Here is a 27,165-nt window from a genome sequence, read left to right as displayed (position 1 = left end):
TTTCAATAACCTCAAATATATTTTCTGTGTTCCCCCCCCCCCCACTTACACATGTGGTATCCTATTACATATTAAAACGTGAACTTTTTGAATACACACTGTTTCTCAGGAACACCTGCAAGCCTGCAAAATCGACTCTCAGACTCCATCCCTACTGAGAAAAAAAATGGATTCAAAAAGGAGAAATTATTCTTTTAGAATTTAGCAGGAATAGCCATTCTCTTGCAAAGCACGACCTTTTAGCCTTACATATGTTTTGGAGCAAAGCTCCTACAATCCCTTGTCATTGCCCATATTGGATGAGATTGATGGGAGTTATAGACAAAAAATTCTACCTGGATGGTCAAAAGGTATCACACACCTATCTATACTAGAGCATTCTGTAAAATGGTTCTGGTGTGAGGGAAAAATGAAAGGTGATTGTTGCTGCTGTGTGCCTTCAAGTCATTTCTTACTTATGGTTACTCTAAGGTGAAACTATAATGGGGTTTTCTTGGCAATATTTGTTCAAAGAGGTTTTTCTTTTGCCTTTCTTTCAGGTTGAGAGTGTTTGACTTGCCCAAGGCAACCAGGTAGATTTCTATGGCTGGTCTGTGAGGTTGTAGTCCAGTAGTCAAACCACTATACCACACTGAAAGGGCTAACCACAATTCTAGCATGGATTTCTAAAAAGACATGCTGGACTTTTCTTTTAAAAAGGCTCATGAACCATCTTCAGGTTCTTGTTGTTCACATATAAAATTCCCAATAAATCTGGATGTTTAAAGGAGTAAGTCCCTAGGGGCTTTAAGGCCCCCAGGGAGATCTTTCCCATGATATCATGTCTGGTAGACTACCGTTTGGCAGTGACCCAGAAGCAAATTTGTCTGTCACGGTGCTTGTACTTTGGAATGCTCCCCCCCCCATCACAGTTATATAAAAGGCATATGTTATGTATTTTAAACACCCCCAGAAGTTGCATTCATCTGTCTTGGCTCCCCCTCCCCCCAGACTTACCTTCTTCTTCTTCTTCTTCTTCTTCTTCTTCTTCTTATTATTATTATTATTATTATTATTAACCTTTATTTATAAAGCGCTGTAAATTTACACAGCGCTGTACATACAATCTTTTTAATTGGACGGTTCCCTGCCCTCAGGCTTACAATCTAAAAAGACACGACACAGAAGGAGAAGGGAGTGGTGGTGAGGAAGGGGCCTGTCTAGTAAGATAATACATATAAAATACATAGCAATACAGGAAATGATTCAATAAAACAGACAACAAAAGAACATCAAATAGCAAGTGACAATTATGCAATGCCTGTTTTGTTTGCTATCATATCATTTTGAGAGCGTGTTGGGCATTCATTGGCCTGGATTTTTCAAATTGCTGTACGTAACGTGGCATTGTTTTATGATAAACAGTCAAAAGACCATTCTTAGCACCAATGAAACAATAGGGAGTGTCACTGGAGCTGACCATACATGCCACTAGGCAGAGGGAAGCAGGTTTTTTTAAAAAAAAAAACAGTGGAGGTCTCTTGCTGCCTGGCTTGCTGCTGCTACTACTGTGTGTGTGTTGCATCTGTCAGTCAACTTGGCTACCCATGAAACTTTGTGACTGCATCCCCTCCATCTGCTGCTGTGCATTGCTCATCTTTCCACTCTGCAAAGACCCCTTTCCTCCAAGCCACTGGCTTGTCTTTACACAGAGCTAGTGCCTGCCATGATCACACTTATACTTTTTTATTCCCTTTTCTTTTTAGCATAGAAGATCAGACCGGGTGGGTGGTAGAAGGCTAGCTGTACACACAAGGAGATGTTTTGGGGGGTGGGCAATAATGGCACTTCTGGCAGTGAGTGTAGACTGAACTGTCTCTTTGAGATAAGAACAGAATTGGTGGACAGAATAGACTGGCATGTGGCTGTACTAGGAGAGGAAATGAAGGAAGAGGAAACACAGGTTTCATTCTAGCACTAAGGTAGCTTTTCAGATAAAGCAGCAAAACACTTTAAACAACTTGATTCCTTTTCATTCAGATAACTAAAATATTTTTTCATTTATTACTGAATGGCACTGCCATATATAATCAGGATAGGATGAGTTTGGAACAGCTCCATCTTCTATCTCTGCCTCTGAAATATACCTGTCACTTTTACCACTTTTCTGGTAAATCGTGATTTGTGTCTGTAGTACGTGCTGAAGATGGCCAATTTTGCATTGGTCATTGGTTTTCTGCAACCATAGGCATGCTCTACCACACGTACTTCTGGGGTAGTTAAGCTGTATAAGAGGGTTTTAGATTCAGCACAACCAAGGCTCAATAGTGCTATTACGTTAGTTTGCTGTGTACCTGAAATCAGTTACCTAATGAATCGTGACATATTTCCAACACTTACAGATCATAAAGAAACAAAACAACAACAAGAGCAGCAACAAAGAAATACAGCCGTGCCTTCTAATTCTTGGGGGATCTGTCTCCCCCCATCGAATCGTAAAAATTGCCAATATTTGGGTCCCATTGATTTCAATGGCTGCATTTCTGCGTGTGGCCCTGTGCGTGCTCCATTTTGTTCCCTCCCCACTTGCTGTCCATGAGTAATCAAGACTGCATATCCCAAGTCCAGGAACAGGGAGGGATGACTGTAGATTCAAAAAGGATTTTCTTTGACATGTGTTAATTGGGATAGTTTTGCAAATTAGTTATTTAATTGAACTACAAAGTAGTTACAGTTTAAATATCTATTACTATTAAGTCTTACCAAATAAACAACCAGTCTGCATTTTATTTATTCTGAGAAAAAAATAAACATCAGAGAAAATAATCTCTTATGCTATCCCATAAATGATGACAGCAGGCAGTATTTCAAATATTATATAAGTATGTTCTGTAGTTTATTTCTGACAAGCAAGAAAGGTTTGTGGAACATAAAATGACCTAAGAAGTTAAGAAGAGACCTGCTATGTCAGCATCATTCTTCCTTATTAACAAAAGCCATTATAATGTTTTGTTTGTTTTGTTTTTTAAAAGAGCTACTTCCCATACAGTGGCACTCTTGGCTTCATGAGCAACTTTAGCCATACAATAGCCAAAGACTTGATTAACATTTCAGTTCTTGCCTGCATTTTCTAATGAACACTTTTTCAACCTGATAATTTCAAGACACAGAATTATAGAATCTTACAGATGGAAGAGACCACAGGGGCTATCTGCATGCAGGAATATAAAACCAAACCATTACTGAGAGATGAGCATCCATTCTGATGTTGAACAGCTCTTACAGTTCAGAAATTCTTCCTAATGTTTGCTGTATATACTCATGTATAAATCTAGAAATTTTGGTCAAAAAATTGACCCCCCAAAAATTGAGTCGACTTATCCACAAGTCATTGTAAGTACAGTACTTTAACTCTTTTTTTCAAGGAACCATCCCTAGTGAAAGGCAAGAGTGCAATCTGTCCTAGTAGCACTGAGCCCCCCCCCCCCTTCTTATCCATCCAGCCTTTAGGGTGAGCACAGACAGTTAAGCCTGATGCAATTTTGTACGTTCTTGGGCATAATTTTCTTTTGCTTCATCCTTTACATTCTTTGTTACATGACCCTAAATTTTACCCTCGACTTATCCACGGGTCATATCAAAATCCATAATTTAGGGTCCAAAACCTGCCCTTGACTTATACATGAGGTCGACTTATAGTTCAGTATATATGGTGGAATCTCTTATTTTTAAACACCCTGCTTTATATTCTCCACTGTTTCCAGCCAGCATTGCCAATGTGGAAGGCTTTTCTTACTTTCTGTTTTAATTTCACTGAGTTTCTCCAAATCCTGCCTGCCCATATTTTCTTCCCATCATTTTAACTATTAAGTGACAAGACTGTATATTTTCATCCTACTCTGAACGTTGCACACTTAACAAAATTTCCCATGATTAACTTGTGCATTTATTTGACTGAAGAATGTTTCTGCATATTTTTCAATTATGCACATTTTATCCTATTAAATATTAAAAATATGCACTTAAAAAAAATACCCTATAAGCCTACAAATTCTCAATGCAGTTTTTGGCAAATCTCAGAAAGTGTGAACATTCATCAAAACTGCCAGTTCTGTCCATTTCTAGTTCTTATTTTCTACCCCACCTTTTGTAAATTAACACTAAATAGAGTACTTGGCTGAAATCCTTTTCAGTGTTTTTAAATTCCTTGCCTAAAAATCCCCCTCTAAAATCCATATGGTCACCCTAAGTGACAGGCAACTTCCCCGGATGAAGCTTATCCATCACACTCTGGGTGTGCTGACCCCTGCAGTTTCCCCAAATGCGGAAAACCCGACTGCATAATTTGTGGTAGTCTTGACCAGGATGGTCTTATCTCCAGTGGGACATTCTCAGTAAGGAATGCTCCTGTGTTTCCACAGCTTCAGATAGCTTTGTCGTTGCATGACAGAGGAACAAAACCATTCTTAATCGTCAGACTTTGGAGTTTATCACACACGAGGAATTTCTCTTAATTTCGAATGAAAAGAAAGTGGGGCCAGAACGCATTCATGTGAATTTGCTAGTTCAGCAAATTCATGAATTCGAATTGCGTTCGAACTGACTTCCCATTGCCCAAAAATAGCTTGCCATTGCTCACCTCTCACACAATAATGTGAAACCCCATGATTGCATTCGGACTGACTTCCCATTGCTCGAAATTGCGTGTGGTAGTCTATCATGCAGTAACGTTAAACCCATTGGATTATACTTCCAATTTCCCTTGTCTGATAATGTCCAGTGTAACTCTCTGCCATTTTGTATCCAGTTAGCAAGCCCCCCCCCCTCTTTCTCTCACACACACACAATCAAGAGTTTCAACCAAGCTTCTTGGAAAGCTCCAAAAATAGAAAATATTCTATAAAAGTGTATCAAATTATAGAGAGGAGGAGTTTTGTAGGATTTTGGTCTACACATAAAATAACCATAAAGTGTGTCCAAGAGAGAAGATAGGAATGTCTTGTGAAGCAGGTTATGTCAGTTATGATTCAGCTGCATTCCAGCCCAGGCTGGAAACTTTGGTTGACAACTTGCTTATTTCAGGTTGTTGCCAGTCCCACTCTTGCTGAATGTGGACAAATACTTAAAGGGCATTTAACTCTAATTGCTGGTTTAAAAACTGATCTGCAAGTATTTGATTTATTATGAATATAATTTAGTTAATATTAGCACATAGCTTCCAAAATAATCTAGAAACTGCACTGTTTGAATTGTCCTGTCTGCAGCTGCTGTCCAATAACCTCCTCTACCTATTCTTTTTTATTACATATTGTCCACTGAATCAGAAGCCTCTTATGGTTGCAATGCAGGGGGCCTTTCAAAATGAGTTCAGAAATACATTTTACAAATGCAATGGTTGTACTGCATTCATTCCATATTTTTCTAATTAGTTCATTTGCATTTGGATTTCCCAGAAAACAGCAAGTTTTTGGTTGATGGGAGAGACCCAACAATATGGAACATGAGCTCCTGCAGATGTTGCTGGACTGCTGTTCCCATCCAGCCATAGCCATAATAGCCAGTGATAAATGGAAATGGCAGCCCAACATCTAGAGGAAGCTGCAGTTGATCCATACTGATCAGGTATAGTTTTAAAAACCTAGTTTATAAAACTTTCTTTTTAAGGAAATACTACCTTTCTTTATCCCATTGAAGATGGCATTATTGTCGTACCATTTCGTAGGTTTTATCTTTTCTTTTCCATCCTCTCCTATATATTTCATTATACAGTATTGTATGTGTTCTTCCCTCCAGCATGTTGTTGGCTATGTGGCGCTGGCTTGCTGGGTTTGGTTTGCTGATAGTCCCCAAATAAAATCCTCATTGTCTATAATCATTATGAAATAGAGTGGGGAGAAGACCCTGAGAAGAGATTGCAAATTGAAAGAAAAGGAAGCAGTGAGAGGTAACTTACCAATTAGACCAAAGAGTAATTATGTATACTGTGCAGCCAGCATATTTCAAAACTACTTCTTAACAACATAAGTTGCTATTTTTCATTTGTCTCTTTCCCCCTCTCCATACAGGTAAATTCTGATTGCTTTCAATGATACTGGAACATCTGCTCTCTGCTGAATATTGCTGAGAAAAGAAAAGGATCTTGACCCATTTATTATTTTCAGCATCATGTGTAAATCCCTCAGTTGTGATTTGTAAGAGCTGAACTTCTGTAGGAAACAAAAAACACATTACAATTATGTAACTGTGTTTTGAGTTAGAAAATAAAAATGAGTCAAAGCATATTTAAATAACAGTGAAACAAAGTTCCATATTTTGAACATTTGTTTTTAATGACTGAAAGAAAATAGAAGGACCGAGAAGATGGAAACTGTGAACGTATTCCTGGCTTTGACTGTTCTTATTCTCTTGGGGAATCTTGAACCTCTAATAGTAGCCAAACTTGTCCTGGTGAATAAAGGGATTAGCCTTGAAAGAGGACGAGCTGCATATATAACTGAAAACGAGCTACAGTTCAACATTTCTAAAGAGAGAGATTCTTGCAAAGTAGAGGTGGTTTTAAATGAGCCAGTGACGCAAAGAGTTGGGAAACTGACACCTCAGGTAAGTACTATTATTTTAGTTTCTCCTTTAAAAAATCTGATTAGAGATGAAATTAAAATTAGTTTGAATGAAACCTATGGCCCCATACAGACAGGCCAAAATAAAGCTACTTCTAGTCACTTTGGAGGTATGCTGTTTCAATGAAGAGTTTGGAAGCTGTGCCAAAACCATGATCCAGTCCTAAGGACTGGAGTGCAGCTTTGGCTCAGCTTCTGGACTCTTAGGACGCATACATAATTGAAACAGCATACCTCCAAAGTGACCTGAAGCAGCTTTATTTTGGCCTATCTGTATGGGGCCATAGTTAGTCATGGTTTTGATACAGTACGTTCACTCACGTCACATTCTGGGATAATTCTAACCATGTTTTTATATGCTACTTGCATTCACACACCATCAAACTGGCTTCACAAAGTGTTGTTATGAGCAAGCTATGAAAAGCAAAGTATAAGCATTAGAAGATAGCTTAAAAGCCACAGATGGATGGGCCAATTGATTGATTAAAAATGAGACAAATTCTTTAAGTGAAGGAAATAATTTGGCTTATTTTCCAAGTCAGTTAATCATGTATAGATAATCTGTACATTTACCCAGCCACCCTCATTTCTGCCAGCTTCCCTTCCAGCACAACTTATCCAGATGGGGCAGTATAGCAGTTCTCTAGATATGGTAATAGGCATCCCCTCACTTGGCTGTATGGTGTGCTCAGTTGTGAGTTCTAAGAATAAAAGTACCTGTTGTCCTTGAGCATATGCACATCCAGCCTTAACACAAGACAAATTAAAGCACTAACCTTCATTTACAGCCTGCTTGTTCCCTGCTCTTTCTGACTGCTCCCTCCACTTCTTGGCTACTACCACTAGTTATGTAAACCATTCACTTTTGCCATCTCACAGTAGCCACCAACACAAGGGGAAGGCAATGTCTTCCAACTGTGAAGATACTACCTTGCCTTGTATCAGGGATTTGTGTGAGATGTGGTGTGACATTTTCATTCCAAGGAAAAGAAGTCCAGCCCCTGGTATTCCAGAATAGCTACTTGCCTGAGTGGTTTAGCTAAAATGGATTGAAGCTCCATCATCTTTAGGGAAAGCAACCAACCATTCAGCAATTAAGTTACTTCTCTTTGGCTGTAAGAGTCAAAAGGTACCCTTTGCTGACTTCTTACTGCATGTGGGCAAAGGGGTGAGAAGGAGAAGGGGAGGACTGAGGGGCTCCACAGACCGCCCTTAAGGGGGGGCTACAGCCACCCCTTTTCGCAGCCTTCGGAGGGTGCAAAAAGGAGCCGCAAAATGCGGCTGTATGACGCAGCACAGGAGGTGTGTCATGATGTTGCGCACCATCTAGAGCGGTTCACGGCATCAGGGCACCCTGGTGGGGTGGAGTCGGGCATGTGTCGTCAAGACGCTGCACATTGACTCTGCCCCCAGGCTGGCCTTTCAGGCTGGTCTGTAAAGGGCCTGAGTAACAGCTGGAACTATATCATAAGAAGATAACAAGGACAAGAAGGCAGAGCAACAGCAGGAGGGGGTTGCAAATAACATTTGTAAATATTTTAATCCATGACAAGAAAGGGAATCACAACACATTGAGACATGTTGTCAGAAAAAAAGATCAGCCATTGAAAGATTTTCCCATTAATGGGGAAGGTTTCAAAGACAAGATCCTTTGTTTTCCTTGTTGTTATTGTTGTTACAGCTGCTGTTGTTTTTGGCGGCTTTTGCACATAAGTCTATTTTACAGAAACATTTGATCGGTCTTGTGCAAACGTGTTTTTTTCAAATGCATTGTAACATATGAGAAATCATTGCAGTTGCACAAAACTGTTGTACTCTTGTACAGTGAAATTTATGGGGGGAAATATTAGAATTTTGAAAATGTGCTAGAATGAAGCAAAAATATTTTTCTAGATTGGGAAGGAAACAAGGAAAAACTGTGAAGAATGCTTCCAGCTGTTTGAGAATTGATCTGGTGTAGTCTTAAGAGCTGGGTTCATGTAAGCAGGATTGCTTTTAATGAGACAGAAAAATCAAGAAAAGTTCTGGGACAAGGTGACAAAAGTACCTTTAACTGAAATCAATGGCAGTTTATCTCTTCTGCCACTGATTTTGCCATTGTACCTGAAGCAAAGCAAATTGCAAATTTGTTGACAATTGATTTTACTATGCCTTTCATAGGTGCTATTATTGGGCATATATCTCTTGGTTTTCTACTCCCTCATTTCCCATGGGAGCAGAAACAGCTTGACACTTGGTAGCATCACTCCTCTTTTCCCAGTAATATTTGGCTTGAAGAAAGTGATGGGGTGAGATGAAGGTGAACATGACTGTGTGGAGAAGACTGGTAGGCAAGCTAACCTGAGAGAATCTGAAGTAGAAAATAAAAGGAGCCTAAGAACTGCACACGAAAGGGCATCAGTTTGTTGTTGTTATAACTGAATGAGAGACCACTAGGTCACCCTATCAACAGCCCTGCTCAGGAATTGCAGACTTGGGGCTGTGGCTTCCTTGATCCATCCATCTGTAATGTGGTCTTCTTTTTCCTACTGTCTTCTGCCTTACCTTGTTATATTTTCTAGTGAGTCATGTCTTCTCATGATATGTCTAAAGTATGATATTTAGTTCTCCCTAGAAACCAAGATAATTGAATTGACACTGTCATACTTTGGCTTCTAGGGAAAGTTCAGTCTTGATTTGTTTTAGTACCCACAAACTTTTTTAAAAAACTGTCCAGGTATCCATAGAACTCTTCTCCAGCACTATATTTCAAATGAGTTGATTTTCTTCACTGTCCAGCATTCACAACCATACATAGAAACTGGAAATACAATGGATGCCCACCTCTCTGTCATTTGTTTAGTTGTTTTAATTAATCTAGATGTTATTTTATTATTGTTTCTGTGAATTATAGGCTGTTGGTTGGAGGGAGGGATAATGGGCTTTATTTTAAATTGCTGTATTCTACTGTATTTTACTTCATTGTTGTATTTTACTGTTATATTTTATTGTATTGTAAGCTGCCTTGATCCTGCTGAAGAAGCAGGGTAGAAATAACATTTCTATACTATAATTGTTTTATTAAATAAGTTCATTTTGTTAATTATTTTTCTCTGTTTTCCTTATCAGGTATTTGATTGCCACTTTCTACCCAATGAAGTGAAATACGTTCATAATGGATGCCCACTCCTTAAAGAAGACACTGTGATGCTGAGGGTATACAGGTATGTTCACAGTTTTTAATAAACTTTTACTATATTTAATTTTTTCCTTTTTTTTTTTACTATAGCAAGCATCATGTGGTCTAAACATTAGACTATGACTCTGGAGATCAGGATTTGCCTCTGAAGAAGGCAAATCCCTGCTGAGCAAATCTTTCCAAGAAAACCTGAGATAGGCAAGTTCCATGCAGCAAAAAAAAAAAAAAAAAAAGCTGCAAAAAGCAGCTTCTTTTTGTGGTGTGGTAATGACGCCGCAAGGCGCCAATGGTGCACTTACGACGTCATTACTGTGCCGTGACGTGCAGACGCTAAGCATCCGCTACGTCAAGATGGCGGCGCCCATGTAGAATGGACGCTGCCATTTTGTACATGCTCATAATGTACTAGGGTTGGGGGCCCATGCGGAACGGGGCATTGGTTCACTTTATGGTCCCCATAAGTTGATAATGACTTGAAGGGACACAAGAACAAGAACATGGTTTTACACAAATACAGATTTACAACAATACATAATTTGTTGATAGTCTGTTGCTCTGAAATAAGGTGGTGTTTATTGTTAATGTCATTTTTTATTATAAATGGATGAAGGTATATAACTTATTGTTGATTTTTCACCTCAAGTAGTGGAGAAGCATTTCTGTTTAAATCCTCTCTGCTGTGTGCCAGTTATTCTTTTAAAGGAGTGGCAGCTAGAACTAGAATTTTATCCCAAAGGCAAGATGAGAAGATTTCTAAAACATGAATCTGCTGGATGTTGGAAAATGCTGCAGATAGCGAGAATATGCTGCCTAAAACCCCAAAATTCTATCCAAGAGTTCTGACTCTCTTCCAAGATCTGTTGATCACTTGCTGACAGGGCACTATGGCCCTGATTAAGAACCAATGGCTTATACACTATTTTGTTTTATGAGAAACCACATCATTCTTCTAATTGTTCAAAATGAATTGACACTGAAGTCTGAATAATGTGATTGCTCTATTTAAATTCAGTCAGAAGAAAGCTTTTGATAAACATTAGTCAAATTATATTCAAGTATAATTCACCAATTGGTTTTCTCTCTGAAAATCAAAAAGTATATAACATATGCAAAACAATGTAAACTCAAAGAAAAATAACTTTTTCATTTGTCAGGTTTACACCACTGGAGACTATGGTAGAGAGGTTTGTTCTTAATATAAAGATCAGAAGCCCAACATCAAGTCTTGCTGAATTTGGACAAGTTCATCTAGAAGTTCCACATTTCTTTGGGATTTCTCAGCCCATTGACAGAAACATTTTGAGTTTTAAATATAATGGGTTTGGTAAAGCTTGCACTGTAAGGATCGTGTCATCTGAATCCCAGTTTCCTGCTGTTGGTCAACTAATTGCTGAGGACCATAAAACAGATAAAAGTGAAGATGGACGAGTGCTCACTAAACTAAAGAAAGGTTATTTTCTTCTCCTTTTTATCTTATATTTTCATATGGAAATTCCTTTTTTCTTACTATTTTTTAATGTATGTATGTAAACTCCTTTATCCACGTTCTAGTCATTTAGATTTCCACCGATGAGAGACAAGAGGAAGACCTTATGTGGGTTGAGAACTTAGGGTGAAAGGGAACAGGTTCATTCTAGAAAAGAAGGGAAGTAGTCTTAAAAAACAGAAAAAAAATCTTCATATCAACTAGAAGATTTAGAGTATGGTAGATAAGTTTATCTTGTGTGTCTAGTTCAGGGATGGAGAAATTGTGCCAAACTTTTGAAGATTCTGAAGGCTTCCTGATGACTTCCTCAAGATCCTCCCCATCCAATACTGCTTAAAAGAAAAATCATTTGCATAGATCTGTTTAGTGATCTTTTGCTCCTAAACTGCCCAAAGCAGTACAAAATGCAACATTTACTCTGAACCACTAAAACACTTTTTTGAAATGGCTGAAAGTTGGCAACAATGATAATTAAATATTACATTTCTTCCAATGCAGCCTGTGGGGAGACATGGGACTGGGAGAGTGAGAGAGAGAGAGAAGCTAGTCATACAGTGCCAATACCTTTATGGCGTAAGGGTCATGATTAATATTTAGATATTTTGAAAACCTTTCAGAAATAAGAAGAGATCTAGGAAGTGATGAACTGTGATTTCAGTACACCAGGGTACTTATAAACCATCGAATCCCTTCATATATACCCATACTTATTAATATATTCAGACTTACAGTGTGTTAGAATTGCCAAGTGAATTGACGCTGAGGTGAAGTCTGCACTGTGTACTATATAATCTTGGTAGTGAGATTGTACAAATTTAAATTACTAGTTCTTTCAAAATCTGGTTTATTTATTATTTAAAATGTGTAGATTTCTGTAAAATTAATTTTGCTTCAAAGAGGGCAGATCTTTTAAGAAGCTATGACTATTTGCATTGTAAAGGCCATTTTCCTCCCTGTTTTGGAGCAGATGGAGAATCCAAATTACCTTGTCCCAACAATGCGGCCTGTCATTCAGGATTGAAAGAAATACGTGATCTAAAGATGAGTTGTGAAGACTTCCTGGAGATGGGTCTTAGGTACAAACACCTCAGCCCTCCATCACCTGATAAGGATTATATCTCAATTCAAGTAGAAATCAGAGAAAAAAAGAGCAGATTTCAGTTACAGGTGAGAATTGCACCATGAAAATCTAATTAATCATATTTTCCATATGGCTTTCTACTTTCCCCCTCTGTTATTCTCACATATTCTTTCATAAGATCAAGATAATTTCACACTGATGTAATGGCAAAATGGCCACCTTGTTGAACATTAGAACAAATGTATATTGCTACATATATGCATATTTCTACATTAAATACTGGAATATTTTTGTTCCATGTCTAATTTGGCAAGGGGACAGATCTCATGAGTGGAACCTAAAATCTTTTGAATTCCGTAAAATATGCAACTGCTATCTTGAGCTACCAAATATTGTATCAGGGACACCCCCCCCCCCCCCCCCCGAATAGTCAGGTTGTTAAAAGAAATCTGGAAATAAATAAATACTGCCTTAGAAGCAAGTCCAGTGATGATGCCATATGCTCATCAAAACAATTCTGTAAAGGCTGCCCAGTGACCATTTGTCAACTGAATTTCCAACAGTTCTCTTTGATGTGTGTTGAGTGATAATACCAGAGAGAGAAAAAGGAATTTTTCAGGATTGAGGATAATGGCTATTTTCAAAATTACAGCCCATGCGGCTTATCTTCATTGCTGTAAGGTCTGCCTGGTTTTGTGATTATGAACATATCCTGCATGTGTATGCTTAATATAAATAAGTAGTGTAAATATATTCAGGGCTAGCTGTGCTGGCCATGCACCAGAACAAAGCAAAATACCCCAAAGAATGATACTTTTATTGGCCAACCAAAATGCACAGAACACATGATCAAAGTTTTAGAAAAATATTAGTTCAAAAAATAAAGAAAGAAAAGTATCAGTGTTGGAGTCACAAGCCTACAAGACTTCTTTATTTTTCTCTCTTTATTTTTTAAATGTCTTTTGCCTGATGAAGAAGCCAGTAGAGCTTGAAAAGCTTGCATCACATGTTTCATGCATTTTGGTTGGCCAATAAAGGTATTGCTATTTTGTGGATTTTGAATTTGTTAAATAAATAGTAGGATTATTCATTGGTTGATTTACTCTTGAATCCTGTTGTTACTGTCAACTAGACTTAGACTTATCAAATCATTGGGATTTATCTCTGTGTTGACTGGGTCTGCTTCTACTTGTAGCTCATTCTTCTCTGCCAGGTGAATAACAATCAAGTGAGGAGTGGATGGATTACCTAGACATGCGGAGCAATTCTTCCAAATGTTACTTTGAAACACAGCCTATTGGTTATCTTCTTATTTGAATCCCAGGCTGTTGAATTTAATAATTGCCAACAATTCAGACAAGATGTGCATTTCTGCTCTGGCAAGGGATGGAGGAGATGATCCTTGGGGCTCTTTCCAACTCTATGATTTTATGCCTGATAGATATTTCAACACTTTTCACAATTCAGAGAGAGAGAAAGAGAGACTTCAGCTCCTGTTGAGAAATAATGTATATTTGTCCCTTCTGTGGTGACTATGAATTATTTTCCTTTGTAGGCAGAAAATGTATGGATTCCTGTAAAGATAAAAGGTGCTATTCCAAATGGAAAACCTCAGGCTGCATTCATGGCCATGTTCATCTTGGAAATAGATGAGTTTATTCTTACTCCTCTTACAACAGTGACTTTGGATGCTGTAGATGAAGAGACCCAAAGAGAAAGACTGGTGTTCAACATTACTAAGCCTCCTCCTCAGGGATACATTACTCATCTGGAAGATCAGTCAAAAAGCATAACTTCCTTTACCTGGCAGGATTTGTATGATATGAAAATTGCTTTCCAACCCTCCAGTATTTCTCATTCTGAAAGACAGAACTATGAGGTGAGAGATGAAAATTGAGTATTTTTCACACTGTACATGCTCTCAAGCTACTCTGTGCCTTCAGCACAACAGTCACAAATGTGCTGAATTAATCTTGTTTTCCTAGGTTGAATTTCAAGCAATTGATAGTTTCTTCATGAGCAGCTTGCCTATCGTGGTTCATTTTTCAGTACGAAGCGCTGTAACAAATGCTCCTAGAGTTGCATGGAACATGGGTAAGGGAAATTCCATTTATGAAGGCCCTATCTGAATGGTGTTTACATATGAGGGCTCTTGATATATTCACTATGAAGGGTCTGTGAAAAGGTAGACATAATTCACATGCTATAAATAGATTTTTTTTTCCTGAGAGGAAAGCCTGTTGAGGCATTTTTTTCATAGAAAACATGTGCTGTTTTATTTTCTTCATCTTTCTATTAAAGCAGAATTCTGTCTCTTTCTTTAGAGCCATCATGTTGTTTTAAGTGGATTCTTAAGCATTCAATGAACACATACATCTGAATGGTTTGGGTTCTCCTTAAATGGGTACCTTGAGTGGTTTAGGTGTTTTGTTAATTGGATATCAATTAAATTCCCCACAATTACATGGATATCAATTAAAATTTCCCCACATACGCTGGTTTGTTGTCATTTGCCATTAAGTCAGCTTCTACTTAATGGCAACATGAACTGGAGACATCCAAGAGCCCTGGTAATCAACAGCCTTGCTCTGGTCTTGCAAATGTAAAGGCCTTGCTTCCTTTCTTGAGTTAATCCAGCTGTAATGTGGTCTTCCTCTTTTTCTACTGCATTTCAATTTATTGAGAATTATCACTTTATCCAATGAGTTATGTCATCTTATGATGTGTCCAAAATATAATAGTCTCAGTTTAATTCTTTTTGACCTCGGGTTAAGAGTTTAGGATTGATTTGCCCTAGGATCAATTTATTTATCTTTTTAGCAGTCCAAGCTATTTGTAGAACTGTCCTCTTGTAGCACATTCATATGAATTGATTTTCCTTCTGTCAGATTTCTACATTATTTATTTTATTAATTTAATTTATATCCTGCCTATGGGACTCAAGGCAGTTCACAGTGGCCTGTTTAGATATCACAAACATACACAGAAATCCTCCTCCTCCTGCTGCTGCTGATCATCCTGCCTTTTCCCTGTCTGAGACTCAAAGTGGCTTACAACAATCAAAACAAACATAGCTTAAAAAAAACAAGCCATGACATGTACAATTCTGATATTCAATGATATATCTTAATGAGTGAGTAGCTTACCATAAACTGATTTCTTGACTGTGGGTTCCATTTTGATTTAAAACTGAGTCAAAGTAATAATATGAATAATCTGTGGTTATTCTTTTTATTTCCTTAATATTAAACTATAACCCTGCTTTTGACCTTTCTTCCTTAACGTTCATCAATAGTCATTCAACATTTTACTGGTTTCTGCTGGTAATACAGGTTTATTTGAAAACTTCCATAAAAAATAAGTTCTAAAGCCAATTGTCAGTCCTAACAAAAGTAGATCCACTGTATTAGTGGTACTTACATAAGTACTGATTGACCACTGATTCAGTGGGCTTTTTCTAGTTGGGTCTAACAGTTTGATTGAGGTCTAAGTCCAAAGTGTCTTTACTTACTTGTTCCATAGTTTTTACTATGAACCATGTCACTCCATTGTGTTTAAAATGCCTGTTTATAGGACTTGACTTGTTAGAAGGACAGTCTCATCCAATTACCTGGGAATCGCTTCAGATTGTAGATAATGACAATCTTCATGGTGTTCAGCTACTTGTGGTGGAAGGCTTAAATCATGGTTGGCTCACAGTCCAAGGTATGTTGCTTCCTACAGTTGAAATAACCATTTAGACATTTGGGTCATTAAAAGTTAAATGTTACCATTCAGTTTTCCTTCCCAGTAAGATGAGTACAAAACCAAACCAGAGCTTTTCAAAGAATAATCAGCCTTTCCTTGAGGAGAATAAATTATTTGTATAGGGCACATCTAGGCCTTTTCATATAGGGCACATGTAGGCATTTTCCTAGATGTGGAAAAAAATAAACATGAAAGGTACTGATCAAACTGCCTGATTATTTTCAGTTATGCTTATAGTTATGTACCACAATCTAGCTTCACTAAAGCTACAATTCTTATTCCTAAATGGCAAAAGAAATATACTATCTTCATCTATGAGAATGCTTAGTCTAGCTACTGAAGAAACAAGTCACTGGGATAATAAGGAGAAAAGAAAAGGGAAAGAGACGGAAGTGGTATGTGATTTTTGTAAAATTTTATATTAGAATGTAAGGTATATCCTTCCCCACAGGAATCTGGCCATAAATCAACTATACACAGAGAACTTGTATTTAATCATCTATAGTTAAATTACCAAGTACAGTGGTCCCTCCCTATCAACAGACATATGATCTGCAAATCTGACCGCCCACAGATTGCTATGACCCATATTATTCAATGACAGCAACATGAATGTGCCCATGCTGAAGCATCTGTGTTTATGTTGCCAACATTGAATAATATGGGGTGGAGTTATCCACATTTTTAGCATCTGTGAGAATTGCACCCATTCGCTCCAAGACTGCACCCATCCACTCTAAGGTTGGATTCATCTTTTGCTTTTCTTTCCCTAAGGGTGTCTCTCTTAATGGGTCACAAGTTATTGGTGGCTGGTAAATCAAAGGCTGTATCATTCCAGCATTGATTTGTGCAGCAAAATTGGTGGATTACGATAGTAAGAATTGATGCATTAGCTGACACAATGTATTAATAGCAGCAATGATAACATATTGTGAAAATTAGATTTTTACAACCTGCTGAATCAAGATCACATTTGATGCACATTATAATTTTTATATAAGAAGAACTTCAAGAAATTGTGCCAAAAATCGCTCAGGATATCAAACAATAAGGCAATTCAGGAAAATAAACCAGCCAGCATTATAATCTAAAAAAATATGTCTACTTGAAAGCCCCACAGACCTCAATGCCCCCCCCCCCCCCCCAGCTAAGCTGGTGTAGAATTGCTAGCTAATAAAAGTTGTGTGTATGTGCCTTCAAGTTGCCTGTCAATTTATGGCAATCCCATGAATTTCATAGGGTTTCCACTATAAAGTGCTCCACTATATTGGCTGGGAATTAGGTTCTTCCCCTAATGTTTCCTTGTTGGTCTGTTGTTGGGCACCTTCAATTCTTTCTGACATTGTTGTCCATTACCATCATAATAAAAGTGACCCTAAGGTGAACCTGCCATGGGGTTTTCTTGACAGTATTTGTTCAGAGAGGGTTTGCCTTTTCCTTTTTCTCAAGGTGAGAGAGTGTGACTTGCTCAAATCACCCAGTTCATTTCTATGAGTGAAGATTAAACCTCTGGTCTCTAGTCATGGTCTATGGCTCAAGCTACTACCCCAGCTCTTTCTCTGTATAATGGTCTACCCCATTAAATATTAAATATTAAATAATATGTGAAAAGAGCTGTTGTCTTTATTTGGTTTGGCTTAGGAGAAAAAAGCTTCAAGTTTGGAGTTAAACAACTCAGGGATGGAGTTGTCCGCTACCATCATGATAACAGTGACACAACCAAGGATGACATTGTCTTCAAAATCTCTGATGGAAAGCACAGTGTAAGGCACAAGTTTCCTATTAACATTCTTCCAAAAGATGACAGCCCACCATTCTTGGTAAACAACCTTGTCCTTGAGCTGAAAGAAGGGGACACTGTCCTTATTGATAATCACCTGCTTATGGCTGCTGATTTTGACTCGAGTGATGATTATATCCTCTACAAAATATTCAAACCACCTAGTGCTGGAGAACTTATAAAGCAACAATCCCCAGATGGATCAGGTAGAGCAATGTATGATGTTCATTAAAAGAAAGCTAGACATGAAATTATTATTCAACAACTTGTTTAGTAACATCTTAAGCCAGATATCTATACTCTATGGAAGACCAGGGGAAAATGAAATAGAATCATTCTGTAACATTTATAAAGTGAGATTAGAAAGATGGAGCAGATTTAGCTTTGTGCGCTTAGTATGCAAAAATAATATTTAAATAATAAAAAAGATCTCTGTTGAAAGGATATTTGCCTCAGACATGGGAGAACTCCCCCAGTCAAACTAGATAACATTAGGTTATATGGATCAGTGATCTGATTCCAGTATGAGGCACCCTATAATAAATTAGGTTTTTGTGCACTTTTGAATTCCCAAGGTACCTCTGTGTCCGGCTTCTTCCAAAGAGATCTCTTCCAAAGACTTATTTATTATCATCATTTTGGAAATGAAATTTTTCAAGACTCATTTGAATTTATCTTAGCCGACAGCCAGGAACCACCTAACCTTTCAGATCCTCAGGTAAATATTTATTTTTTAAATATAAAATTGCAGAAGAAGAGGGTCCCAAAGGTAACTGTGCATATTGATATGCTAGATGATGTGATATTAAGGATGGAAAGACTATTCAAAATTATTGGGGAAAATGATCAAAATGTATTTCTCAATTGTCAGAAAACCCTAACCCTGAGATTGACAAGGTTTTTCACAGTTCAAGACTCACTCTGTATGAAATTACCTCGTGCCCCAACATTTCACAGATGAAAATTGGGACAAATGTGGCCAAGCAACATCAGAGTGTAGTCAAGATGGTAATTGTTATTAATGAGGAGGAACAAAAAAACAACAACTAGGACACCCTGCAGCAGTTTTCTTTTGCCTGAGACTGTTGGGAAAGGCAAGATTCTGTCCCTCCCTCTACTCTCTTCCTTGCTGTGTTAAGTGAGTGCAGACTACCTATGCACCATGCACTCAGTTTGTAGCAGTTAAAATAAGCTGAGGGCAATAGGGGAGAAGAGGGTGGATGAGAGAGAAACTGGGACATTTTAAAAGTAGCTGAAAAAGTGGGATAACAGAAGACTGTCCGTGCCAAATTAGGACAGTTGCAGGGCATGAAATCAACACATTTTTTAAAATGCAAAAAGCAGCATTTTCTGTGCAGTCATTTGTATACAGAAAATAAGATTTCTGAATAGATTTCTTCTGCACAAAAAAAAAAAAAAAAATCTGTTTCCTGTGCAGAAAATGCTGCTTTCTGTACAACCCCCCCCCCCCCCCAACTCTTGAAAATTATATTTCAGTGGGAAGAAAACTGATAAAGTTTCTCAGGCCTCTCTTTGAGAATAATATTAGTGAAGAATTGCATCTACTGATGTTGGATGTCACTACCAGAAAATGTTATCCTGCAAATGTGTGTATGAAGTGTATATCTATAATACAGAATAACAAGTGCCTTCCTTTTTCACATGTGGCATTTATTCCATCCTGCCATATCCCTGGAGGGAAAGCAGCAGAAATGGTCTCTTTCCCTCTCCACTGCCCATAAGCTACAGAGCTGCAGGCAATGTGGTTGATGCCAGCTGCAGAGACTCTGCTCCCGCTTCTTGTCCCTCCTGTTTAATCTATATACCATCTGTGTGATCCAGAAGTCTGTCTGGTACTCCCCAACTATTTTAGTTGCAGGTTTAAACAAAGGTGTAGTCTTCCCTTTACAGGGTCACATGTGTGTACTATGGATATCTGTGGAATCAGACTTGCAAATGAAGCACCCAAAGAAGATCTCAGTGAGAAATATCTGAATTTGAAGTAATGTTATGAATCATACTAATTCTCCTCTTATATTACTTCCTGAATTATTAATAAAAACAATTCAGAACAGCAAAGAAAGATGAATGATTATTGAGTAAGGATCTCCATGTTGGAAAAACTGCAAAATTAATGTTACTTGAGTACATGATTTTTCTTGTATCAGGTACTTCAGTGCATGCTTTGCTTTTAAAAGCAAGAGAATGTATCAGTACTAGATGATGTGATATTTTGGAACACACACATATACACAGTCTTGCCAATTGTCTTATAGATTGTGATGATCCACATTATGCCAGTGAAAGATCATTTGCCAGAAGAAGTCCCTGGGACGATAAAGCATCTTGTTGTCAAAGAAACAGAGATTGCACACATCACAAAGGACAATCTCCATTTTACAGATGCTGAATCACCTGACAACCAACTTATATATACGGTTACAAAAGCCTGTTTCTCACCCACCTCGCCTAGGTATGTGGCTCTTTTACAATCATAAAGAAAGAAAGAACTTTCAAAGAATCAGATGCTGGCAAATTGCAGTCCTGGGGCTTCATATGGTCTCTATTGTGTATTATTTTTGTGTCCCTTGTCCCCTCCATGTGGCCCAGAATGCAGTATCAAACAGAAAAGAGAGAGAGAGAGAGAGAGAGAGAGAGAGAGAGAGAATTGTGTCATTTTAAAGTATCCATGAGTGACAATTCACCGTTTAAACATGTTATAGCCTCCATCCAAAATGTTTAAAACACACACACACAATAAAAACCAAAAGTCCCCCACCCATTTTTGTTAGTCTTTGCATCTCCCAGAGGATTCTAGGTGCAGAAAAGCCATTCTCAGGCCTGCTACAGTTCCTAGTGCATGTGTGCCCATAGACACACACAATCTTTTGTAGGTCTGCATTCCTAGCTGAATGCTAACTGTAAAACTGAATATTTTTTTGTGGAAGAGATTCTGAAGCAAGGGAAACATTTACCCTTTTGTTTGAACCAATACAACTGCCAGTTTCTTGTTCTCTTGGAAAAGAACAATCTCACACCTGCTACCAGTGAATGGAAAACTGGTTCTTCCTTGTAACTAGAGTTCCTGGCAGAAGTTACTGCTTGGGGAATGTCAAGTGCTCATCCTTCCTCTCTTGATAGCTGTTCTTCTGTGCCAGTGCTGTTTCTCAGTAATGGAAATACAAAACAAAGTCAATTTCACCTCCTTTTTTGCCTTGAAATGATAGTGAGACTGGCTGCAGAAATGAATGAAGGAAAAGGAATTTCAACTCCACTTTTAACAATGAACATAATGTCTGTGAGCTATACACTCCAAATGTTACTGTTTTTTTTTTCCTTTTCAAATAAACTGAATGCCCCCACAACTGGTCTTTAATAGTAGTCTAGCTAAAGTTCAAGATAAATGATGTGAAACTGGTACAACTTATTTTAAGTTTCATTTTTGGCTGTATCCATGCTTAGGAACATAGCAATTGTCCATTTCCTCAGATCATACTTCATAATCAGGTGAAATGGAATATAGCCCACAAAATCGTATGTGTGATGACTGTGTTAATCCTCAAGTACCATAAGACATTTTTGGTTGTTTTAAAGTATTTTGTTTCATTTTTATATAACAAACTATCATGTCTACTGTTTTATTTTTAAAAAACCATTTAGCACCATTTCTCACACTTCCCTCCCTAGGCTATATGATGCAGGAAAGCTAATTTTCACAGATAATGTGAAAAGTTACATGAAAATTTCTCCTTCCCCTGCATTATCATCTTTCACACAGGTAAGTGGCTATAACAATAACAGTTGTGCTCTTTCCTTTGACAGAACCTCCAGACTTGGTGTTTGGTGGATTAGCAGGTCAGAAGAGTGTTATATTTTACAACAAAGCCTCTGGATAATTGTATTTTCTTTTACTAATTTCATAGTAGCTGGGATGGGTGATTTTTTTTTTATCAAGACATATTTCTTGTTTATTATACTTTCTTAAATCTTTAACATGCTGGCTTTTTTAATGCATTGAGTGTGCTGTTGCTTAGTTCCTGACCTCATGAAATTCCAGTGCATTGAGGGATGAGACCCAATACATACTACAGTAAAACCTTATGAGATCTTCTTTCACATTACATTGTAAAGGATCAATATATGATTGATAGGCCAAATGATTGAGTAGTGGCAGTAGGGCTTTATCTTGCAATATTTGCAAAGTAGACAGTTGAATTCATGGGATTCATGCAATACTCTGACTTTCATTTCCTTCTACTAGCATGCTGTAACCCATATGAAAGTGGCATACATGCCCCCGTTAATGGAGATGGGCCCTGACCTGTTGTTTGTACAGTTTGAATTCTCTGTCAGTGACCAGCAGGGAGGAACGAGGACCGGTCTCTTTTTTAACATCACAGTGATGCCCGTGGATGATGAAGCACCTGAGGTATTTATTAAGAAAATTAATGGATGGTGTTTGAATGATTTTATGCTGTAGAGTTTTCAGCATAGGAACCAATATTGTGTTAGCTGAACATTAGGATAGAAGAAGTTCAGATACATTTGAGCATATATGGTAAAACAGTACCATGCCATGCCTTATGAAAGGAAAGGAAATACCTGTATATTTGCCTTGTTTCCCTTTGCGCTTCTTGGCACAGGTGGGGGAAAATGCTGAGTGCAGGAATAAAAATGTGTCATGGAAATGATGAGGAATAGAAGTTTCCTGCCTATTAGAAGGAAAGCCTAACCCACTCCTTCAATTTAACTTTGTTTCTTGATTGCTTGGCGTCACCAGTGGATTCTACCTTTCCCACATGTCATCAGATTTACCAAGCTGTGTGGGAAGTAGAAGAGGGGAAACAGTGACTGAAGGCTCATATAAGCTGTTCTTGTACTAGCAGTGTGAACTTTATTTTTCATTTTTAAATACTTCCTGACCCATCAGTAAGATTTATGCCCTCTATGTATCTGAGATGAGGACTATTCCAAATTGTTCTTTTATTTCCTGAATATGTATAGATTTCTGAATATACTCAGAGTCTGCTTTGTTGTTTCTGATAAATGTTGTTGTTTAATTCTTCCTGGCACAGAAAAAGGTTTCAGTCTACAGCAAAGACAAAGGAACACAAGAAAAGCTTTAGTCAGACTCTCAGCTCCCCTTTCCCTTGCTCTTACTCCAAAACTAGGAAAGTATGGGTGGGTCAGCAAAATGACCACCAATACAGAGGAATCTTCCTAAGCCTGATTCATTCTGGCTTTAGAGAATTCTCAGGGAAAACCAATATGTTTCTCTGAATTATATTTTTATATATATTTTAAAAAGGGGATTCAGAGAATGGTACTCATTGAACTGAGAGGGGCAGGTTTCATTCATTTCTTTGAGATCCTGTCTCTTTATTTTTAGCCATTTAATCAATTACTGCTGTTGTTACTGTTGTTGTGTGCCTTCAAGTCGTTTCTGCTTTCTGGTGACCATAAGGTGAACCTATTGCACGGTTTTCTGAGACTGAGTGTGTGACTTACCCAAGGTCACCTACTAGGTTTCCATGGCTGAGTGGGGAATTGAACTCTGATCTCCAGTCATAGTCCAGCGCTTAGTCATTTAATCAGCTACTCACTTGCAAACCTTTCATTATCACTGCCTTAAGAGCTAGAAACTTGGTTTTGTTTTTAAATTAAAATTCAGTACCACTACATTAAATGCTTGTGTAAAATTGTGGGATACAAGCCCTTATTTATAGCTGGGTCCTCAGGAAAAAGAATGAAAGCAGAGAATCTAGTATACTTACAGACAAGTCTTTCATTGTACATTCATCTGGCCTTATTCATGGACATTTATGGGACTCCAGATCACATAATCTTCCACATATAGCTTCTGAATTTCCAGACAAAATATCTGTGAGTAGGAATAGTAGGAACAGTAAGTAGGAACTGCACTTTGCATAATGGTTTTGGTAATTTTAAACAAAAAATCTAATAGGAAAAATGGAATAACTGTGCAGTGACTTTTAACTGCTAGCACTAAGAGATGTCCATCAGAAATCAAACCTGGTTCACAAGAAATGCTTCTTTTTTCAACCACATTTACAGCCCTACTAAAATCATATTGGAAGATTAAAATCTTAAAGGAGAAAAGGCTTCCCAGTATAAAGATATTTTGCTGTTCTTAGTTGATGTAGATTCAGTGATCATTGTTATGTGCCATGGCTGCAGGTGCAGGGCAGACTTTTGCTGTGCAGAATCAGATATTAGTCGCATTGGTATTGTGGATGCATATATGTGGATACAGCATGCATATAGTTGTACTATTGTTTGGAACATGCAGTTATTCCTGTGATAATAATGAAAAAAGAGCAAAGATGGAATTACATCAGGTTCCTCATGGATGCTAAAGTTCAAATTGTTTGCTTTTTTAAAAAAAGTCATCCCACATGGACTCTATAGTATGGCTGCCCCATTTTCATGTCTTAGCCAGTCTGTTTTGCTATTATACACAACCCTGTCCTTCCCCATCTTCTAGACATACTGATTGGTGCTGTCACTGCATTATTTATTATTCTTGCTCACAGATATTTAATCTGGAAATATAGAAACAGAGAAAGAACCAAAGTTCATTCGGTTACATGTTGTGATTTCTTCATGAAGTCACAGCAAGTGGAAAGATTTATATTGTTAAATTATTGATGCTATTCCCCAAATAACAGTTAAGAGTTTCTTCAAATGAAAAATGAACTTTCCTCCTTTTTTTCTTTTTTTTAAAAAAACTTATAAAATGTTCAAGTACTTCTGGAGTCATTCTGTGACTTGATCCCCTCAAAGTCATACTTCTAACTGTACCCTTCTAGGCTTTAGTTACAAAAACTGTTCCTTATAGTAGGTAAGCTTATTTCCCCAAATCCGCAAGCTTTAACTTCAAAAACTACCACATGGGTAGAGAGTGTTTCACATGAATTAGAAAAGCTTCTTTTTTGGAATATAAGGGCACAATTTTGAGCAGCTTAAATTCAAGAAGTCTGGACCAAAGCATTTGCTTATTTTCTTTTCTGAAGTTCTTGGAAGGTAATTATCTTTCTTACTCTCTTTCAAGGATAAGGCACTTTTGTATATAATCTTCCTTGTACCTCAGTAGGTAGCCTGTTTTGTTTCTTTTGCCTTCTCGCTGTCACTATAATTATTAAGAGATGAAAATGAAAGAACAGAATGATTCCAAATGTTCTGGGACCAGTACAAACTGATCAAATTGGAGGCCAGGAGAAGGGGAACCATCAGGATAAGAGGTTGCTCTCTGAAAATGGTATTTCATGAGCATCATAATGAAAACAAGCACATCATGCTGGTTTTCTACCCACTGTTTGATTAATGATTCAAGCTCATATTATGGTTCAGCTGCTAGTACTAAATGCCTCCCCCAAAATGACTGACCTCCTGAGTGGGCTAGCATCTTTATAGTATAGGTTTTCCACCTACTAGCCAGAGGTAATACTTAAATTTGCCAGCTGATTTTTGGAAAGTACTGTAGAGATCCAGGAGATGGATGTATTGCTCTCTTAAAGCACATACAAACTATAAACTTGAAAGCCTTCTTGAACAATGCTTACTACTCAGTAGCTCAGACCTTCCTGGAATTGCGGCAACCCTTAGAGATCAGTTTGCGTTAATTAATTTAACTATAATAATCATCTCGAATCCTTCCCCATGAATTCACATCATAGCTAAGGACCTATTACACACATCCATTTTGCAGGGCCTTCTGTGTTTAACATGGGAGCACTACTGAGTTTCACATGGGAGCATACCTCAATAATAAGGCATATTCTTTGACAGGTACATCTGCAGATTCGTCTGTCAGCCATTCCTACTAAAATTCTAGCATAATATCTAGGGACTCCTGAAAACCTAACCCTCTTAATTTCCACTGACAGTTGGAATAGTCTACTGTGTTCTAGGTGGACAAGCAGTCTAACCTAGAATAAAGGAGTCCTTTGTTTATTGCTGTATAAATATGCTGTTAATATGTTGTATTCCATGTATATTGTCATACTGTTCGTAACAGTGCTACAGTGAATTTTTGAGCTTATAACTGTTTTAGATTTTCACGAATCATCTAAAAACAGAAGAAGGTGCCAGTGAATTCATCACTGCAGAACATCTAATGGTTACAGACTTGGACACCAAGACCAGTGATATACAGATTGAACTGAAGAAATCACCTTTACATGGATACATTAAACTACATGGAGATATTATGCTGGAGGGGGAGAAATTTACCCTATGGGATTTGCACTCTTCCAGTGTTTGGTAATTTTTCTAACACCTTGCAAATAATGCCTCAAGTAGTAAGATGACCCAGCATTTTTAAAAAAGAAAAAACTTATGTCATTTTGTTGTTCTTTTAGAATCATTACAATTATTTAACATTAGTCTCAAATGTGTGTAACCACACTGCCCAGAGTGTAGGATTTCAACATGGGAAATCCTGGTTCAAATCTTCCTTTGGCTATACATTTTATAGGTGGCCTTGAGTATATTGAGTATATGTTTTGATGCAGCCAGTTCACACTAATTCACATGAACCGGTTGTTAACATTTGTTGGCTACACCAAACCATTTGTTAGGGGACAGGAAACAAACATTTTGTTGAGCCCCTGTCCAGAAGGCTGTCCAGAAGACAGCTAATGTCACTGATTAGTTCAGAGTTTTCAAATCCTCTCTGTTCTCCTAATTTGTTGTATGGCTTACATGTCCATACATGTCAAAGTAAGCTAACAACTGGTACTTTTCTCTTTGTGAATCATGTTAAAGAACAAAAATGCATTGTGGTTACTATCACTAGCTGATGATACTCATTTAGTGCCAGTGAATCCTACTAGAACTAAGCAGGTTCTCTCAAGTAGAGATGTAGCCAAGATCCAAATAAATTAAGACTATGAGTTCATAATTAGGCAATTGATAGACATTGTTCTTGCCCAGCTTGCTTGTTCAAACCTATAATTAATGAATGCCCAACTTTTCTGTAATTATGTTTAAAAGGTATCAGCATGACAGTTCAGAAACCCTTGAAGACAGAGTTATATTTTCAGCAACAGATGGATTTAATACTGCAGATGGAACGTTAAGAGTACAGGTAATAACAATTTAGAAATACATCTCATCAAAATTTAATTGGACCATATTAATCTCATACTGGTTTATGCAACTTCACTAAGCAGGTTTTTAATTGCTATCCATGTTGACCTTGGATTTCCACAAAGATATCTGTTTGGATTAGTAATAACTAATCTCTTTGAAATATTTTGGAGATAGATCCAGATT

The 27,165-nt window shown here is 37.6% G+C and overlaps 1 protein-coding gene across 1 annotated transcript in view; it reads left to right on the top strand.

Moving 5' to 3' along the window:
- The first annotated feature begins 6,233 nt into the window (after nucleotides 1–6,233).
- Nucleotides 6,234–27,165, top strand: part of LOC149316364 (FRAS1-related extracellular matrix protein 1-like) — a 130,365-nt gene continuing 109,433 nt past the window's right edge. The window contains exons 1-14 of the mRNA XM_089515282.1: nucleotides 6,234–6,579; nucleotides 9,705–9,799; nucleotides 10,929–11,224; nucleotides 12,228–12,427; nucleotides 13,897–14,220; nucleotides 14,327–14,435; nucleotides 15,915–16,046; nucleotides 17,730–18,074; nucleotides 18,444–18,586; nucleotides 20,145–20,341; nucleotides 21,556–21,646; nucleotides 22,130–22,297; nucleotides 25,943–26,151; nucleotides 26,884–26,977. Coding sequence (XP_089371408.1) covers nucleotides 6,340–6,579; nucleotides 9,705–9,799; nucleotides 10,929–11,224; nucleotides 12,228–12,427; nucleotides 13,897–14,220; nucleotides 14,327–14,435; nucleotides 15,915–16,046; nucleotides 17,730–18,074; nucleotides 18,444–18,586; nucleotides 20,145–20,341; nucleotides 21,556–21,646; nucleotides 22,130–22,297; nucleotides 25,943–26,151; nucleotides 26,884–26,977 — 2,643 coding nt within the window. The 5' untranslated portion in view covers nucleotides 6,234–6,339. The remainder of the gene's footprint in view (nucleotides 6,580–9,704; nucleotides 9,800–10,928; nucleotides 11,225–12,227; nucleotides 12,428–13,896; nucleotides 14,221–14,326; nucleotides 14,436–15,914; nucleotides 16,047–17,729; nucleotides 18,075–18,443; nucleotides 18,587–20,144; nucleotides 20,342–21,555; nucleotides 21,647–22,129; nucleotides 22,298–25,942; nucleotides 26,152–26,883; nucleotides 26,978–27,165) is intronic.

This window comes from Sceloporus occidentalis, unplaced genomic scaffold (assembly GCF_023333645.1).
Source record: "Sceloporus occidentalis isolate IW3139 unplaced genomic scaffold, rSceOcc1.0.p SCAF_3, whole genome shotgun sequence".
In the NCBI taxonomy this organism is placed as follows: Eukaryota; Metazoa; Chordata; class Lepidosauria; order Squamata; family Phrynosomatidae; genus Sceloporus; species Sceloporus occidentalis.
The sequence above is the reverse complement of the archived record's forward strand: the minus strand, read 5'-3'. Positions and strand labels throughout refer to the sequence as shown.